This window comes from Falco naumanni, chromosome 3 (assembly GCF_017639655.2).
Source record: "Falco naumanni isolate bFalNau1 chromosome 3, bFalNau1.pat, whole genome shotgun sequence".
Lineage (NCBI taxonomy): Eukaryota > Metazoa > Chordata > Aves > Falconiformes > Falconidae > Falco > Falco naumanni.
Genome location: NC_054056.1, coordinates 82,205,379 through 82,225,426, shown reverse-complemented (window position 1 = coordinate 82,225,426; position 20,048 = coordinate 82,205,379). Strand labels below are relative to the sequence as shown.

Below are 20,048 nucleotides of genomic sequence, written 5' to 3'. Positions count from 1 at the left end.
TAAACTCAAGGCGTTATCCCCAATCAAATTTTTACTCACGGCATCCCCTCTCCCCAGTTGTGCATCTATTGCAATGACACATTTACTTTGCAGGCCCAGTGAACCTGTTTGAGAAACAGGTGTGCGTGGTAAACTCTTTCAGTAATTAAATTCACTACGGAGTAAGTGTGTTAGGAACAAATCATGCAATTTGTCCCTTAAAATGCAGCAACCAAAACCTGTGCTTGCTCAGAAGCATCCACATACCAGAAGAGATCATCCACTTCCCCCTAAAGATTCCTTCCTACAAACAGCTCCAACACTGAAAAGAGTTTCTCCTGGCAGCCTTTTTGAAAAATTTCATTTATTTCACTTTTGGATCTTGTATCCATGTTAAATTATGACCAGTATCACTAAAAAGCCAGTATAACATGTAAAAGTCTGCGTTTCTTGGTAATCATACGGTACCCAGATGTATCCATTTCTTATTATATGAAGTCAGGTATATGCATTCTGTTGTTACATTGCAATTGATCAACTCTTCTATTTTATTCCTCTCTATCGCCTATTTTCCTCCTCTTTTAATTCATTGGATATGCCTCTGAGACTAGCATTTTTCATCTGTAACAAAGAGGCCAATGATCCTTTTGGCACTCATGAAGTTATTTACTATTTTAAAAAAAATCCAAGGAAATTATTCCCTATTCCCTACTCATGACAAAAATGCACCAGATGAAAAAACATCTGTATTAGCAATTTTGATTATAAATCAAAGGAGCTGAAGATTAGAAATTTTGCTGTATGTTGCACTGACATTCCATTTTCTGTCTTTCTGTTTTGCAATATGCACTTGAGTGAGATGCACTGCATTTCATCTGTTCATTCAATAGGTACGTAGTTTATGCAAGGCTCCATCTAGACACTGGTGAGTCAGGTAGCTGCAAGGTATCCTTAGCCTTATTGATGGACCTTATGAAGATTGAAACTTTGGTAAATCATCTTTATTTAGCCCAAAGACTTTGATTTTTATAGACTGACTTATGAAGCTGATGTCTTATCACAATATGTTGTAAATTCATTCTGAAAGGTGATGTCCGAAATACTATACGATGTTAATGAACAATTATGTCACCTGCACACACACATAGTTGACAGGAGTTTCTTCAAATATTGGTTGTAGATTGGAAGGTATAGATTTGGTCTTTAAGTCTTTTATCTATAACATAACCTTTTTTTTTTTTACAACCTCTGAATCACAAAACCAAACCCATTGGCCATTACTGTTCAGCAATGATACAGTTACCCATGTCCATAGTAAGAAAACCAAGTGTTAATACCTCACTCTGAATTCCAATTCTCAGAAGACAGGTCCTAAACACACTCTGTAGACTGGACACTCATAGTTATGTCTCATATGGCACAGAAACACAGAGATTTCAAGTGACAGGAAATCAGTTCCCTCTAGTCTGAAAACTTTCTACAGTTTAACTACTCCTACGTTTGTTAGAAAGCTGGCTCCTAACGTGTTAGTATTGATATAATCAAGATTTATTTCTCTCTTTGCCTCAAAGCATTAAAAGAGATATTTGTCTGCATCTTCATTTTTACGAGGGGTAACTTAAACCACAGTCAGATCATCAGATGACCCAAAGAAACAAATTGATATCAATGCCTTAAGTGCTACCCAGATTCATCGAATTTAGTCTGCCTGGTCAGTGTTTCTCTCTGTTCTGGGTTAGGTAAATCTGCTGAAAAGAGAAATTATGACAAGTGGTGTAGCAGGTGGCATGCACAGCACAGAGTGAGAACACAGCCTGTACCAATTACCTATCTCTTTATCCTTGGGTTCACACCTGAGCCAAATACATCACTCAGCAAAATTCTATGTTCTTTCAGTTCAGTATTACTCCTACATTAACTGTTACACACATACTACTATTATAAATATACTAAATATAGACAGAAGTAAGGACAGCAACATACAGCTCCGCAAAACACATTTATTTGAAAATACTAATATGGTCTTATATTCAAACATATTAATATTGATGTTGCTCTATCATTGGATAATTACATATGGAAACAGTCAAGTATTCTCCACTTTTATGCACTGTTTTGATGGTTTTTTTTCTTTTAGCATGTCAACAGGTATTTGGATCTGTTATCACATACCAATCTTAGGGCAAGCATCCAAACCTTCACATGAAGTTTCCACAATATGCACTATTATTCCATCACTGGCCAATGCAGAAATTGTACAAAATATTGGCGTAGAATATTATAATGTCAATTGTGTAATTGTGATGAAACTATCAAACATATAGGAAGAGGTGTATTTTCTACTTGGTTCATATTGTTCGTATGCACAGTACAAGTGGGTCACTTCCAAACACAAACTAAGATTATTGCCCTGTCACCTGTCATAGATTGCTGTGTCCATGGCTCAATCCTGGAAATATTACCAGTTTTGTTGAAAACATGTACAACAATCTACTTCAGTGCCAGTATTCACTAGTTTTCCACAATAAATATATACACTGAAAAATTAATTAATTGAATACTCCAAATATTGAGATTATTTAACTAAAAATACTAATTTACTTATTTTATTATTTTTCTTAATTTTACTTATTAAGCCCAAGTGATTTTGTAAATTATTTCCCCTTCTTTCAAATAATTACTGTGCCACTCTTCTGTCCATCATTAAACACTGGGTAAAGTTTCAGAATGGATACAATACCTGTATATGCACATGCATTGTTACAGCATTTTGATATTCTTTATGATCAGAAGTATGAATAAAATGTTATTTCTGTGGTATATTTTGTGTGAAATAAAAAGAATCAAGTGAAAAACATTCCATTAATTTTAATCTTAAGAAAACTTACCCAATTGACTGAACACCATTTCTGTAAGACTTGATAAAGTAATTTTTCCTTCCTTGCCTAGTGACATCAACCCAACCACCTTCATTGTCTAGGATGCCATAATGTATGGCAGCTTTACAAATACTGGATTGCTGAAAAGAAGAGCAGGAAAAGCAATTCCATGTTAGACAAAGTCACAATTTTACATTATAATCTATTTGTGGAAAAAAATAGGTTTTAATTACAATGTGTCATCAAAAACTTGGTAGTCTATTAAGTGTGATGTGGTCTATATAAGTATTATTTCAAACAAAGAAAACGCCACTTTGCCTTGCTCAGAGATAAAACTATACTCATTTACAGTTTATTTGTTTACAGTAGCTGTTACTTCCTATATTGTTTTTCAGTTCTACAGAAAAAATAATATATTTTCAGTTAGCATTAAGCTCACACAAGTAGGCCTACCTTACTTGAAACAATTTCTGAGTGTACCCACAAATTGCAGTATTTCTCCTTAAGACACACCTTCACATGTGGACATGAAAATTCTACTGCTGTGCATGTGTAAGAAGTATGAAGTCCATTCAGACAGTACATGCAGAACAGCAGATTCAAATGTAGATCATCTGATGCTATCTTAAACATTTGGGGTAAGCTTTTATTTTTGGTGAATACTGATTTCTTCAAAATCTCTTCTTAATATGATTTTAACTAGTATTCCAACGGAAAAGACATTTTATTGAACATTCTCTTGGTATAAAATCTGATTTTAAAACATTTACCATTTCATAATGTACACTGCCAATAACTTTGGCTTTACTATCCAAACAGCCAGCAGGACATTCATACCTAAGAAAATAAAATACAACTTGGTTTTAAATCCTGGGATTACAAAAAGAGAAAAATTCCAGCTCACATACAAATATAGCCTTTTAGAATAATCTCAGAATGACAACTGTAAAATTTACCATACCTATTGCAAGTTGTTCCTTTGCACTGATCTCTTAGCCTTACTTCACATGAAACAATCTGAGCTAAAACAAGCAAAAAGCAATTTCACTGCAATGAATTTGATACTATATAATCAAAATTTGTTGACCACTTGCAAATCACGTAAATTCCTTACACATTTGCTGTGTGCTTATTACTTCATTTTTCTCACTGTCATCACTGCCTGTGGAGCCTGAAGGTGAATGAGTTCTTGGCCGACTTTGTGACGTTGCATCCTGGGCTTTGGATCGCTGCCGCTCAATCTCATTGGTTTCCTCTTCTGGTTCGTGGGGAGAATAAGGCCTTTCTGAATCCTCTGTTTCAGAAAATGGGCAAAAATATAATATCTCAGAAAAAAAAAGTCAGTGTTGGTGGACTGTAAATCCTTTACCATGTTTTGGTAACATGGCTTTGTTCTCATAAAATAGTGGATGAATAAAAGCAAGAAAGCAAGGGAAACTTTCCAGTACTTCATGAGATGAAGACTTCAAGATTAATAATACATCTCAAGTATGTTTCTGATGCTGACAAAAGGTAGATTTTTTTTTTCTAGCACAGGCAGTGCAACTGAGGTATGAAACTGCTCTTAACATTCCTGGTTTCGTATCTTTATGACATCAGAAAACCAACAGAAGAAAGCTGATACTTCTATTATACACTGGAAGTGTTTTACCAAGTTCACAGATAACTGGTAATTAAGGAAGCTGATTTCAGAAAAACATATCTGAAAATGAGGTCCTTTTATACAAACATAATGAAAATAATTTTGAAATATTCATGACTGAATCTACATTTCTTACTTAACCGAGAACCACAAGGAAGGTATTTGGGCACACTCGTGCCGCTTTTACAGTCCATATGAACTTTCTAAAGCTATTAAAAAAAATTGCAAAATTACTTGTACACAAAGAAAACTACAAAGAAGTAGCAGCTTCATAACATGCTGTGTGTCAATGCTGGAAGCATGAATAGCATTACAAAAATTGTAATAAGTTAATAATTATCCTAGCTGACATTTTGTTTAATTAATAACGTCTTCTAGTCTTGTTCTTGATTGTTCCTATAGTAAAGCACATGAATATGTCACTGAGATGTTTCCCAACAAACAAATGACTGTGTAGATGTCCACTAGTTACAGAAAGACATACAAATAGCACACGGCAACAGTCTACATCTTTGTGTACCAAAAGCCCTCAAACAGCACTCAAATCAGCAGGAGTTCAGTACGCTCCACTCCCTCTGGTGAGGCTCAGCCTCATGTATCACAGGTACACGATCTCCTTCATCACAGCAAAGTGAGCCCCTACCAGGTCTTTGGGCACATGCATAATATATTCTATCCCACTATGTTGAAGCATAATGCAGAAAGAAAGCAAAAGAAAGGTTACATTTCCCATTTATAGATGTACTGTTGAAATAGTACATACCTCTGTAACAAAGATTTTCTCTGCAACCTCCTCCAAAACTAGGAGGACATGCGGAACATGGGCGGCCGGGTTTGTAAGGAGCATGACCCCACCAGTTCCCCCTTTACACAAAATAAATGAATAAATTAGTGAAATACCCCTTAATAAATGAACATATAAACATTAAACAGCATTTAACATGTGGACAAATAAATGTTGAAAACTAGCAGACACTTATTCTGTAACTTTATTTGGATATTCCAAGTAAGAAGTGATGAGAGGAAATGACCTCAAGTTGCACCAGGGGAGGTTTAGATTAGGTATTGGGAAATTTCTTTTATATTAGATTTTGGGAAAAATTTCACCAGAAGGGTTATCAAGCATTGGAACTGGCTGCCCAGGGAAGTGGTTGAGTCACCGTCCCTAGAGCTATTTAAAAGACGTGTAGATGTGGCACTTAGGGACATGGTTTAGTGGTGGACTTGGCAGTGCTGGGTTAGTGGCTGGACTCAATGATCTTAAAGGTCTTTTCCAACCTGAATGATCCAATGATGCTATACCAAATGCACAAGAAGTAATTGAAAAGTCCATGAAGCAAAAATTGAAGTACAGCTGTAAGCTGCTGCAAAATCTAACACTAAATTTTTCCATTATATGAGAGCAGGCTCTGCTCTCCTAAATGGAGTATACTATAGAATTTGATCTTAACCGTGGGCTTCAGTGTCACACATTCCTTAAAGCCACAATGGGGAGATGCATTTATTTTGGGGGCAAATACCACACTACAACAAAGATCTCTGATGTTGTATTCTAAAACACAAGTGAGAAAACTGAAGCTCTAGAAAATCACAAGAGTATTTGTGCAGCCAAGGCTGCCCTGGGAACAATGCTTTACTTTGTAACAGTACAAAGTAGAAAACCCAGACTGATTACCTTTCAGATTATTTCCTGTATTATTATAAAGTATCTTACCCCCTCAAGACATTTTTGGGTGTCAGCCTACTTACTTAGGAGAATAATTGCATACAAGATAGACTGCTTTCGGCCAAATCTGCCCCCAAATGTTCATGTTATGACACAAATTAATTGCACAACCAATTCTGCTGCTTGTAGCCCAAACAACCTATGGAAAAGGAAAGGAAAAGATGTGAGAAAACCAAAGCTGATTAACATGAAATCAAAACTGTCTCCAAACTTCAACATACAAAACTCAAGTAACAAAAGTGATGTTATATTCCCCTCCATTATAAATGGGTTGAAGTGACCTAATCACAACTGTCAAAAGGCCATGCGGTCATACTCCTATTAGAAAGAAAAGCTTTACCTTAATACGAAAGATACGGCTTTAATTTTATATAAATGGTCTAAGCATGTATTTGACAGTGTAGTAAAAGATTTACAAAATGTGGCCTGAAGAACAGATTCTTGGGATTACAATTAACAGATAATCATGAGTTAGAAGCAGTTAGGTTCCTGTGCATCAGTTCCTAGTTCTCAGCACAACCTAAGGACCCAGAGGGTTTAGCTAGGTTAGACTGAGAGGACAGATATTTGTCAGCAGTGAAAGGAGGTAACATAAACTATAAAACTTCACAAAAACCTGATATACCGAGAAGACTCAAGTAATGGATTTTAAACGAATATGCTTCCATGTCATCGTAGTCTAAGGTGCCTGTGTTCCTTTATTCATCTGTTGAAAAAAATTTCATTGCAGATCTCAAAATAAACTGAATGACAAAGGCTGGAACATTCAAATTAGAAAATATGACAGGTGGTAAACTTATACTAATTCAAGATAAGCCAACTGTCTAGTTCCAGCAGGATTTCAGAGTTGAACAAGAGATGTACTGTGAAAAATCAGCACCACAATACTTACATGTATTGTGGATCTCGCGTGTAATAGGCAAGTGTAATTACAGGTATTTTTACAGAAATGGTAAATAAGAATATGGAGTTAATTCTGTCTTAACATTAGATACAATTGTAAAGTATGCTAGTAAACAGAAAATAAATGTTTAAATATCAATCATTTTGAAGTTTTCTAATATTATATAGAAAATTATATGTGGATCTTGGATTTTTATACGTGGAACATGGTTTCACTGAAATGTGGACTGGTTTCCCCCTGAAAAAAATTCAGGCTAGATACACAGATTTCAGAAGTACCAAATAAATTAATTCTTATGCAATTTCAAAATCTCACTGAACTTCAAGCAACATGTTAAAAACTGTTTTTTGATCCGAGGAATTCTCTTAAGAAAACTTCTTTTTTAAAAAAATGTGCTGTTTCTTCAGCATGCCAGCACAGAGACTGGATTATTCAAAGTACACTGAGCAGTAATACTGAAGTTTTACACTCAGCTTTGTTGAGTTTTTACCTTATTCCTGGTAAGGAAGTGATATATATGAGGATGAAATCTGAAGATTTGCATGACAACCCTACTCTATGTCACCAATACCCAATGCTTGTAACTATGGGGTCTAACAACAACATGCCCCTTTTGTCCTTCAGCGCTATGGTATAAACTGCAAGATTAACACATTCTACATGTCATATAGCAACCTAACTGGAGTCTTGACCGGTCTTTTTCCATAGCTGACAAAAACCAAATCCATCTACATACCTGTGTGTAATGCGTACAAACAGGACCCGAGCATTTGTAAGGACAATATGGGTTGCATTCGTGAGGATGGGGATAAGTGAAATCTCTCACTTCATCATACCATGCTTGGACATGAAATGTTGGAGGTCTGTACCTATGAAAGCCAGTGGTAGTCTATTATTAGATCATTCAAAAGCTGTAGCTTCTATCATTCTTCCTTTAAGCAACAAGCAAATTTTGTTAGATTAAAAAAAAACACCCAAACGTATATATTATAAAACAGTATCTTAAACTACCTTCCCCAGTGTGCCCCCAAATTCTGTCCAATGGACGGAAGAAGGCTTGCAGGCCCATGCTCCCATAGACAGGTTTCAGCCCATGACTCTGCAGATCTCTCCAGTTCTGTGTCCCATGTCTGAAATTTGAAAGAAAATACAGGGACATCTTCTTAGAAATACTTGGTGTGTCTCTCTTATACTACTTAAAAGAAAAAAAAAAAAAGAAAAGAAAAAAAAGGATTGCCCATTTTTAAAGCTTCGGTTACCAGGGCAGAAGACTGAAGAAAAAAGTGAAACTTGACAATTGTATACTCCATTTGTGTTACACAAGAAAAAACCAACACGTTTTCAACAAGGGGGAAAAAAGTTTTAATCCCATCACAGTGTTCCCTTTAGAAGCATGTGCAGCCATGCTGCAGTGAATAAAGCACAAATACGAAACTGAAAGGCTTAGTTCAACTGCCCAAGCTAAATCAAGTGCATTTTCTGTCTTGTGAGATTTCCTTTTAGTAATAGGCACTTTTCTTAGCCAAAAGAGTATTATCCAACATACTTCCAACATAAGGCTTTACTTCCTCTAAACCAATAGTTTATCTGAAATGAAAGATATTTTCTCTCCCTTTTCTATAATCAGCTTTTTCTGAAATCTTACACAGTGAAAACACAAAATATGAAAACTTAGAGTAAGGTTGTCCTTCGTTGATTTTATGGCTAGGCTGGCAAAAAAATACGCACTCATGTAAGTAACAGTCAGGCTTAGGACAAGTTAAAGAATGTGAATTATTGTTTACCACAACTGTTTATATTTTTTTTTTATTCTTAAGGGACATGGAAGAATAGGCTTGTACCTGAAATGCAAACGCAAGTTTCTTCCTTTCAAAAGCATAGTAAAACCTATTCTTCTTGAAATAAATTATACCATACTGTGTATGCACAGTTTTTACTGCACTAAGCTGGGGTTTGCTCGAAGTGGTCCCTCTTGTACAAAGTAACCATACCGCTCCTTGACTTTCTCAGTCTTCCGATAGTTGCAGAAATAGTTTCCAGATACCTGACTCTCTGATACCAAGGCTCAGGTTGGGAAACTCAAATATTTCCAGGAAGGAAACACATTTCTTGATAGAGCCTCAATTATTTCATCATAAATTCAGACTAAGTTTCTTAGAGTGAGACTGTGTTATATAAATAACAGTAATCCAGTATTTCTAAGCCCAAATTCCCATGCAGACACTGGAGATCATGTCTAAAAATTTTTGGCACAGATTAAACGTAAAAAACTCCTTAACACAGCCAAAGAATACTCAAATATAACAGACAAATTCCACGTGCTAGAATTTATTTTTCTATTGATCTTGACATGGAGTTTTCACCGTCTAATCAAATTACTCATTAAAAACAAGTATGTCCTTGGTTATGCAAGACCATGATTATGCAAAGATGTTAATATCAACTTAATCCTAGAACATCTGTTCTTGGTTCTCTTCTTCAGAAGTCTCTAATGCATTGAATTCCATTTTGTCTGTTTATTATTATGAATATCATCGGCAAGTAAAAAATTTATAGGGTACATTTTGACTCCCAAAATGTAACATTTATTTTGACGGAATTACTCTAACAATATAATAATGACACAATAAAGCTTTTAACCCTCATATGGATGCAAACCCCACTGACTTTAGGAAACAGTAGGGATTTTCTATTTACCCTACTGGGCCAGTATTTCAGTGTCATAAGCCACAGCATTCTTTAATAGCCATAAGAAAATATTCTAATCTTAAGTCAGGAAGTTTTATATGACAGTTTGTAAAATCTTTTTCTTTTCCATTTTCTTGTCACATTATCATAAACAGCTCTTCTTCCAATTGTACCCATTATAGAAAACAAAGATTAACACACTTCTTCCACATGCATGTTTTGTTCTTATAAATTGTCATACAATTGCTTCATCATTCTACAATGGAATCATGAGACCATAACATTTTAAAATAAAAGCCACCATAGTTTGTCTTTGTTGCATATAGTGTGCGACATTAAGTCAGCTCATACTTAGAATTAGCTCTGAATATGAACAAGTTGTAAAGTTAATATATTTCTCAAATAATTTTTGTTAAGAATGGTTTTACCAACTGGATTCCGGCATACAGATTTAGAGTAAATTTGACTTATGCTAGATCAAAATGGGGGCACCTGATCACGTTTAGAGCTTCCTGCCTCTAAAGCCAGCTAAAATGTCTTGTAGCTCTTATGAACCTATGAGCCTCAGAACCCCACAATACATTCTCTTGTAAAGGATCTGCCCACATTTTCAACTCTTAAAACAGCTGTCATGGTTAAAGTAATTGTACAGTTGTTTTGTTGGTTTTTATTTCACGCAAGTTTCAAAATACATTATGCAGCTATTTTAACTGAAATAATGAATTTTTTGAAGATCAGAGCTAGCCCGTCAGTAGTACCTGCTTGAATCTATTCCTCAAGCTCATGACGTAATCTTTAACAAAATTTTCTTTTAAAGAGTAATGATAGCTATGCATGACAGAGCCATCCAGAACTCTGCAAAAACATCCTTTTTGATGAAAAACTTAAATTCATCATTAATCCTCCCGACAGATGAACACCCACACTCCAAGGTACTGTTGAGATTGGATATGGTCTTCAAAAAATTCCTCCTTCCTTAACAATTTCTCTGCCTTCATCCACAGTATAAAATACTGTCTTTACTCCCCACTGCTTGCCTAGCCAGAGATGAGCACAATTCCCAGTTTCTTGGCCACAAGCTTAGCTGCAGCAAAGAAATAATCTTCATGGCTGAGCAGATAGGACGCAGCACAGCTCTTTGCAGGAAGCATAGCACAGAAGACAGTTATAGCTATGAGGAGCTTTGTGTGTTTGGATATTTTTGCCCACTGCACCGTCACTCCTAAATCCAGGAAAAGGTGGTTTATAAGCCAGGGAGCCAACTCCACTCTCTTTAAGAAAGGGTTTATGTGTCCAAGATTATCTCAGGCAGGAATCTGAAGAATTAGTTAAGGGAAAGAGGTCATAGCTTAAGGCTCATCATGAGGTAATCACCCTATTTCTTCTTATGTTACAGAGTTTAAATCTGCCCCGTTGGTGCTTTCCAGGGTTTTTATTTATTACTGCTTATAGTGAAGTGAGCCCCATCATAGTGCACTTTCCTTGGAGCAGATTCATTTACGATTCTGCTCTGGAGTCCTCTAAGACAGTGACAGCATCAGCCTTCCTTGGTCACTGCCCTTCCATATCAATCATAACGACAGGTCTAATGACAGAAACTCCACAGAGTCATCAGTTTATGGCATACAGGAAAGAGGAAGAGGAAGGAATAAAGTAATGGGGTTGTTAGAGCTCAGCTAATCACAATTTTTGGCAGTTTTCATTGAAAGCCAATAAATGTAATTCTCCAACAGAGGATTAAAACAAAATTTTGTTTTAATTGAATTTTTTCAATTTTCCTTTCTCTAATCAAAATTTAAAAGTACTCTAGTTAGGACCAACAGGCTAGACAACTGTTTATTAGTGTCAAAGAAATAAGAAATCTTTAAAATGTACTAAGAAAGTAATTTTTTAGCATCATGAGATAAATTGTTTTAATTAGCCATGGTAACTTTTTATATAAAAATATTTTTACATCATTTTTTCAGTTATCAACTGTTCTCTAATAACAGCTTCAGCAATCTAATCTTTATGACACCAGAGAAAGAATATGACTTAAAACCTGAGTAATTCACATTTCAGTATCTTTGTAAAATGTCTGTGATAATATCTCATGGGAATTGTCTCCTATATCAGAATTTAGATACAAACATTAAGAGACAGGTATCTTTTTAGAAAAAATACACTACAAAATATCAAAGCAAAAAACTCAACTATTTACTTGCTGCTGCGTAAAGACTGAATTCACCCAATCATACTGCATCACCCAAGCACACAGTAGGCTGATCAATTAACAGATAATCCCAACTTCAACATGTTGTGAGACATGAATTGGATGTCAAAACACCTGCATATATAAATATATGTATATATTGGGTTTGCAGCAAATGATGTGGCATGTCTTGCTTTTCTCCTCAATGCATGTATCACACAATGAAGTGACTCCAGAACAGCCAGCTGTCCACAAAATTCTCCCTGCGTGCCACAGAGGAAAGGACTCATACATTTGTTCCTCAACCTCTAACACTGAAACCCTTTATTTTTAAAGCCAAATATAAAAACTACCTAGCATGGATATCATGCACATACCTAGCACAGTTTGTTGTCAGAAAATGCTGCCTGTTATCCTGACACCCAACATTTAGTTTGATCCAGGATTTTTTTGGATGAGAAAAGATCATGAAAAAGTATCAGCCTAAAGTGCAACTTACACTCCTGCTTCTTCATCAAGGCTATGTTTCAGTTCAAATGTGCTTAAATATACAATGACAACTGTTGCTAATGGAGTCAGTTATTTCAAAGCTACTTCAGGTGTCTCAGTGCCAAACTGCAGTCCACAGTATGGAAGCACACCAAGCAGATTACCAGGATATAGCTTAATTTCTTCTTCATTTTAATTAAGTATTGTTTTGGGGGGTGATGGAGTAAATACCAAAAGCATACATCTTCAGATGTAAAAAGTCCATCAAGTGTAAATTGCACACAGGACACAATCTCTTTAATTGCAGTATTCATCATCCAACTGTCTCATTTACTCATCCAAGCCACCACTTCTGAAGTGTCTGTAACAGAAGTCAGAATTACAATAAAACCTCTCTTAAATTACATCAAATTTATGAAATATTCTAGAAAAAATTACCCAATGACCCAGTTGTAAAGAATTTCCTAGAGAACCAAGTTACCTTCTTGATTGCCAGTGACTTCCAAAGGCAAAAAAGGGAGTAAAACACTGCTAACCTCCTAGAGCCAGTAAAAAAAAAAAAAAAAAAAAAAGAGGTAGAAGGGATTAGAAGTCACAGTTACTTGGGTCTCCAGCCCTTACCAAGGCAGAAGCAACACAACACAATCACTCTAATGATGTTTAATAAAAAGGGGAAACATATCCTAACCCCTGATGCGATTCTTTGGAAAATTTTATCTTGAATTTATATCTGAGTACTCCAGAGTGATGCAAAAAAATTTACACACGTGTTAATAATGTTATGAACAGGTATAAAATTTCTGAAAACAAATGAAAAACTTGTAAAAGAAATCTGACAGACTGCAATCCCATATCACAGTTAACATAAATTAGCTTGAAGGTATTTTTAAATGTCATTTGTACAGTTACATGTAGTTGTAATTTAAACGATTCAAAAGGTTCTCTACTGCTTTGCCAACATGCCTAATCATTGCTTCAGAGACTGCATCAAGAACAGGAAAAAGCTACTTTACACTAGTGATGACACCTTGATTTTCATCCTTCTCTTCCAGTAGTTAAAATAGGTGATCCAAATCTCCCTTCTAAATTAATTGTTCTGATTAAAGTTATATGAAGAATAACTGTGTATCTGATTTTTAAGGATTAAGTAACTTAAAGTATTTTCTACCAATACGGTCAGACTAGTTCCAAATATGATGCATTTTACCATATTTGCTCTGTGTTTGCACATATAGCAGGGTAAATGAAACAAACGTAAAATAATCTCTGTAAGTATATAACAACTATCTCCTCACTAGAATAGGAATTTATTCTTGTGCTCTTAATACCATTCCCTTGTTTCACTTACATGATGGCAAGCTTTTGGCTTCCAACAATGAAAGCACATCCGCATACAAAGGAAGATACATACACAGGTTTTCATGTTTCATTCAATAAAATTTTAAAGGTTTTTGTTCTCCTAGTGTTCCTTTCCTCCTTAAAACAGTAAAGCAAAAAGATAACAGCAGGAAAGCAAATGTATAAGGAAGGGTTTCCAAAACCACATTAAAATGTCCACTCAGAGCAAGTTACGCAATGAGGACCTTCAAACAAATGTAGAACTAATTAGTGAATCTTTAAAATGCCAGGGTGCTTGGCTTCTTTTAAAAAAAAGCCAGAATAAAAATGAAAGAATATGAAGTCACAGCAACATAGGTATTTCACATCCTACCAATGTAGACATTTCTCATACCTTAACCACAATATCATTACTGATATTGAAATCTGGCTACTGAAATGTACACTGAGCTGACATAGTTCTGATGCTTTAAACTTAACTGAAAATGTTCTTCCACAACATTCATCATCAGCTTGTATTTTACATATTTAAACCAAGGACTGTTGTTTCTAAAACAACTCTTTGAAATAAGTGGTACAGAAAAAGTTTAAAAGAAATCTCTGTGTAGCTATAGGCAATGATCCTTTTGCTTGCTGATAATAAATAAACCCTTCAAACATCATTACTTAACAACAGGAAGTTGTTTCTTTTCATAAAAAGGGTGAATCTGGTCTTCTGAAATGTAGATACATGCAGCACCTGATTCCTCATCTGTGAGTTCCCTGCTTCATGTGATGACATTACCAGCTTCAATGACTTTGCACTACCAGGTTTCTTTGGTAAGTACAGGGTGCTGATGGGAGCACAAGAAGCTGCAACTAGGCAGCCGATTCCCAGCTCTGACAAACATTTTGACTGGCAATTGTGTGGTACTATGTGCAAGGTAATTCAACCTGTCTATCAAGAAAAAGTATTGCTCACATTGTGGGAAAACTACATGTGGTCTACCTTTTGGATAAGGGATCATCATCAGGGTTGGCTTCCTACACTGAGACAGACAGGCAGACACTGAACATATCATCAACTGCTCAGCAACACAAACCTCCTTGATTCCACACACAAACACACACCGCCTCCAGAACTCCGTTGAGTAGCAAAAAAATGCAAAAGGAGCTGCTAGTATGTCTTAAATTGAAAAATCTCCTTCTACTTTCTAAATGTTACTTCCAAGAGAAGATCACTCAGTGATGCTAATTATAAAGATCAAAAGATGTCACCTAACAATGGGAAGACACAGTACTACTACAGAGATGGGGAGAAACTAAAGAGGTTTTATTGCCTTCTCATCCATCAGTAGTCATAATATCAAAGTGGTTGCAGCTACCAAGTTATGTACCTCTCCTTCCCTCCATCTCACATACTGCAAGTTCACATCTGCACCTGGCTTGAGAAATGCATGTTGTACTCTTCAGGTTTGGACATAAGAGAGCAAGGCAGGCATAAATCAGCACATATTCAAGTCTAAGAACATGGTATATGCTGTACCATTTTGTGTGCCATTATGTCTTCAGTGCCATACTTCTTCCATGATACTACTGAATACGGGGTTATCATAACAAAACAGCTTTCTGCCTCATAAACTACATTTCCGAGAGCGAAACTTTCAAGGTGGCCTTTGGTTCAGTGCTTTCTAACCTTCTGCATACATAAAAAACTGTGCACCAAAGCTACAGAAAATGAGTGACTGCCCTTTAAGATGTGAAATTTCAGTCTGTGAAAACTTGATCCCACTGTTTTAACACTTGACTTTACTATACTTAGGCATCTGTGAAAACTGAAATTAGGAAGGATTCAATAACTGTTTGTATCTAACAAATTACCTTCTTTACAACTGCAGTCTAGACTTCGACTATCTTACAAGTCACATACATGGCTTTTACAAGTCATGTACCAAGTTTTACAAGTTTATGGACCTGGCTTTAACCAGAAAGACATTATCTCTTATCTTTCAATCTGTATCTAGTTTTTAATCTCTTTGACATTTTTCTTAGACTTTTCTTCACATCTGCTTTAAGGATGAATTATAATTAAAAAACCCTACTATTTTGATTAAGCTACAGATGGTGGTATCACCACAAGTCTACATTTCCTCTGTGAGCATACAGGCATATATTTCTTCGCATTCATGCAGCTGATTCAGATGTCTGGTACATTAAATGGTGCAAACAGGAAAGGGGGTTTGGGTGCCATTATGCTGACAGATTACAGCTCGAGTGTTGAGTACACACATGCTCCTTGACAACTGCAGCAACAAGTGACTTCAGACATCTAGGTTCTTATGAAGGCAAAGGATGATGTTCCTCCCTCACCCGTCATTGCCTACTGGTCTAGTTCCAAGTGGTGAAGATTCATTAATTCAGACCTTCCTCTATAGAAACAAATGGTGTTTTTTTATTATTCTAATTGTTGGTTGTTTGTTTGGGGTTTTTTGTGGTGTTCACAAGAGGTTATCTGTGCTCTGTTGAATAAAATGAAAACCTGAAATGTTTGGCAGAGATTGCTGAGTGATAGCATAGTGACACCGATTGTAATTTCAGAGATGCTCATTGTGCATCAGATTTTGACATAAGAATTTCCAAATTCAGAAGGAGAGGACCAAAAACAACAAAAGAAGAATAGCTAATATTGAGTTTACTGACATTCAAGATCAACATTCTGCAAGGTAGACTTCCTCAAGCAAGTGCTTCATTCAATACTTTAGATATTATCTTGATTAAGCTTTTAACCTTGCTAAACGTACCCTTCCTAAAAGTTATGCAAACACGACTAATACCCCTCTCTACAACAAACAATCTTTTCTTCTAATGAAACATGTACATTCAGAACAGAAGATCTAGACACTGGAAACCAGCTTCTTAGCCATCCAAGAGGACACATCTTTCTTTGTAGCCATCCAAGAAAACGTATCTTTCCCTGTAAAAAGTTAATGGCATAACAACTTCCCTTTTACTCACATATCCTCCTCTGTGACAGAAATGGTCTACATTAACTTCTTATGTATCATCACCGTGAAGCATGTTCCTCCATCGGTATAATTTACCCACACACACAAACCCTTAGTTCAAGGCTCAGTGCTACTCTAGCTTTTATTTCATCATCTACTCTGAGTAGTCTACTACTGACAAGGTGGCATGGTCTATAGCTCAGATGCTTTTGCTATCCATAACAGTACACCTACACAGTAAAACTGCTATTTCAAACTTGTATTTGAGCCACCATTTACAGCAGGAGCATTGGCTAAACTTCCAGCCCTGCAAGCATCTATTTTTTACTGTAACAGAAGAAAACATTTAACTCTACATACTTCAGCCTTACAGTCTCAGTAGGGTTGTATACTTTTATTTAGTGTCTTCCTGTTTCAGCTTTGGAAAACAACTTGCATATCATCCGAGTATGATAATTATTTATGCTATTTCTGCTGTATTTCTTAGAGTTCACATAGATCTACTATCTAAAACATTCTCTTTCATGAAGCCAGCAGCCAGGAAATGACGCTGATCTTTTAGACTGGGTTGCAATACCACCATAACAGAACTCAAGTGGATTAGGGATCTTTTTTTAATTTAGATCTGGAATATACTTTTGATGATGAAAGTTCTGATCACTTCCACTTACTGCATATCAGAGCGCACTCTTGAAGTACAAACTGGATACTTCCCAGATAAAATACCAGGAATTGTGCTCCAGGAGTGCATCTAACACTTTGCAGTTGTTCACTGGTACTCAGTCCACACAGATTAGACCTAGTTCAAAATAAAAACCCCGAAAAGCAGAAAGCATTAATGTCAGATCCTCAGCACCAGTTCTTTTGCTCTACAAACCCGCTCCTATTGCACCACACTACTTGCCAACACAGGCATTGCCTTCATCAGTATCCTGTTAAAACCTAGCGCACCATCAAACACATTCACACAGATAACGGCACTACCAGTGTTTCACAAATGTTCCACAGACACCAGACTATCTGAAGCTAAAACCCAGGTGACAGATCAAACTGAATGGTGGTAGCAGTTATTGTCTCTACATGCTGACTCTTCTTCTACCGCAGAAGTTTACAAGATTTGCAGAAGGTATGCTGCATGTAATACGACTCTTCTGAATGCTTCTGGTTTACAAATTATCATATTAAAATAAACCACAACTAACACCAGTTTAACTTTACAGACTGGACTACAAATTGTGGTATTTAACCTCTGTCAACACGGGGTTTGAGTATTGTGTAGACTGAAACCAGTGTTCTGCTTATGGAGAAGCTGATGTTTCAGTGACAATACTGCAGCTTAAACTGCAATTCCTAAACAGCCCAGTTAATCACACGGCATGGGATTAGCCTCCCCTGAATTTAAACAGCCTCAATGCAGATACCTACATTTGAGCCAATTACCTAAATTACCTTTGCAGTTACATAGACAAATAAGCATCTATAGAGAGGGAGGTAAAATTAGCTACCCACCTTTGAGATAAACTGTGTGTTGAAAATTCTCATTTTTCTCTACTAATTGTAAAGGCAACTGGCTCAAATGCAGACATCTATACCCCAGACATCAGAAGTTTGGTGAGATTAATCCAACTATTTGTGTTGTGTGGATGTTAAATCAAAAGAGTTCCTTCTCACCCAAGGTAGACCAGCACAAGTGAGTCTAACAATTATACCAATCGGTATTGCAATAGAGCTGGTAAGCCCAGTAGCTCAAAAAACATTTTCCCGTAAAAAAAAAAATAATAAAAAATCAGTGATTGGAGAGATTTTCATAGACACAGGAAAGCAGAAAAAAAATCATATGGAATGGGACTATATGGAAAGAAAAAAAAGCTAAAATTTAAGCTCAGTAAGGATGGAAAAGTAAGTACAGTGGGCACCACTGAAAGTAAACATTTACCATGGCATAGTATAAATACCTCATTGCTGTATACATTCTAAATATAGGGAGAGAGTGGTAAAGTAAATACCACAGTACAGTATGGGTATTTATTTACTTTTTAATAGAATCCACTGTATTCTTTAAGGCTAATGACACGGAGAAAGAAAAAAAAAAGGAAAGATGAAACACAGAATGAGAAATGCCATAAGCAAATAAGCCAGAAATACAGTTAAGAACTAGAAACCCACTGCATGGCAGCAGCAGAGAATGAAACAAAAGTACAGCTGAAAATGACTTAAAGAGACTGATCTTCACTGTAGTGTATCTAGCTGCTTCCACTGAGCCAGAATCAAATATATGTGTATTATCAACCTTTTCTTTAAATTAAAACCAGTAACAGTAGTTTCATAGTAATATTTACTGTCATTTTCTTTTACGGTTTTCTGACTGCAAGAGTAAAGAGGATTTTCTTGGTATGCAACCTAAACCACTGGCCCTGCAATGCTGGATGATGTTTTATTGCCAAGAAAAAAGAAATCACTCTCTTTCCTGTAACAACCTTTATTTATTTCCCAGATTAAACAAATTCAGCTGCTTTATTCCTTCAGTCCTCCTCATAAATCACATATTCTGTGTTTATAATCAATCCCATTAATCTCTTTCATTCCTCCTAGAATGGCTAGACCATTCTTAAAAAATGACCGAATCTGGACATTGCATTTCAGACAAGGTCTCACCACTTTCACACAGACAAGTCTCCTTTCAAAGGCTGCTGCCTCATACTATTTTTTAACTCAGCGCAACTCCTGCATCTTTTTTATTGCAGTGTTACCTCTACATTTTATTTCTTGTTTTTTACCTGTTTGATTTATTCCATACCTTGCAGTTCAAGTTCATCATGTGGATTTCAGGCCATTACTTCCATCTGTCAAGTTCTTCTGTTTTGATCGTGTTGTCTAAACCAACCCCAACCTGTGCCCACATCAATGTATTCTGCAGTTTTCAAGTGCATTCTTTGCTCACACAAGTCATAACCTAAGTGCTTAATCAAAAAGGGGTGAGCTCCAACAGCATCACCACATTCAGTCTTCTGGCAGTTCAACAGAGAGCTTCTGTCAATTTTCACTCACAAAAACCTTGGGGTGGAGAGTGTAAAAAAATTTCCAGAGTCAAAAATATCACACCAGCTACTTCCCTCTGATACATTATGCTGGATAGTTACTGGGTCGTAAAAAAAAAAAAAAAAAAGTAAAATACATTGGTTTGACATCATCTCTTCCTGACAAACAGACATAGGCAGTTTTCATTGG

At 36.1% G+C, this 20,048-nt stretch overlaps 1 protein-coding gene across 3 annotated transcripts in view; it reads right to left on the bottom strand.

The window, feature by feature from the left end:
• Positions 1-20,048, bottom strand: part of CRISPLD1 (cysteine rich secretory protein LCCL domain containing 1) — a 46,154-nt gene that overhangs the window by 14,310 nt on the left and 11,796 nt on the right. For all 3 annotated transcript variants that reach the window (XM_040587221.1, XM_040587220.1, XM_040587222.1), the window contains 8 exons: positions 8,142-8,260; positions 7,867-7,999; positions 6,250-6,365; positions 5,264-5,364; positions 3,973-4,152; positions 3,820-3,880; positions 3,629-3,695; positions 2,868-2,998 (listed from right to left, as the gene is read on the bottom strand). In XM_040587221.1, the coding sequence (XP_040443155.1) occupies positions 2,868-2,998; positions 3,629-3,695; positions 3,820-3,880; positions 3,973-4,152; positions 5,264-5,364; positions 6,250-6,365; positions 7,867-7,999; positions 8,142-8,260 (908 nt within the window). The remainder of the gene's footprint in view (positions 1-2,867; positions 2,999-3,628; positions 3,696-3,819; positions 3,881-3,972; positions 4,153-5,263; positions 5,365-6,249; positions 6,366-7,866; positions 8,000-8,141; positions 8,261-20,048) is intronic.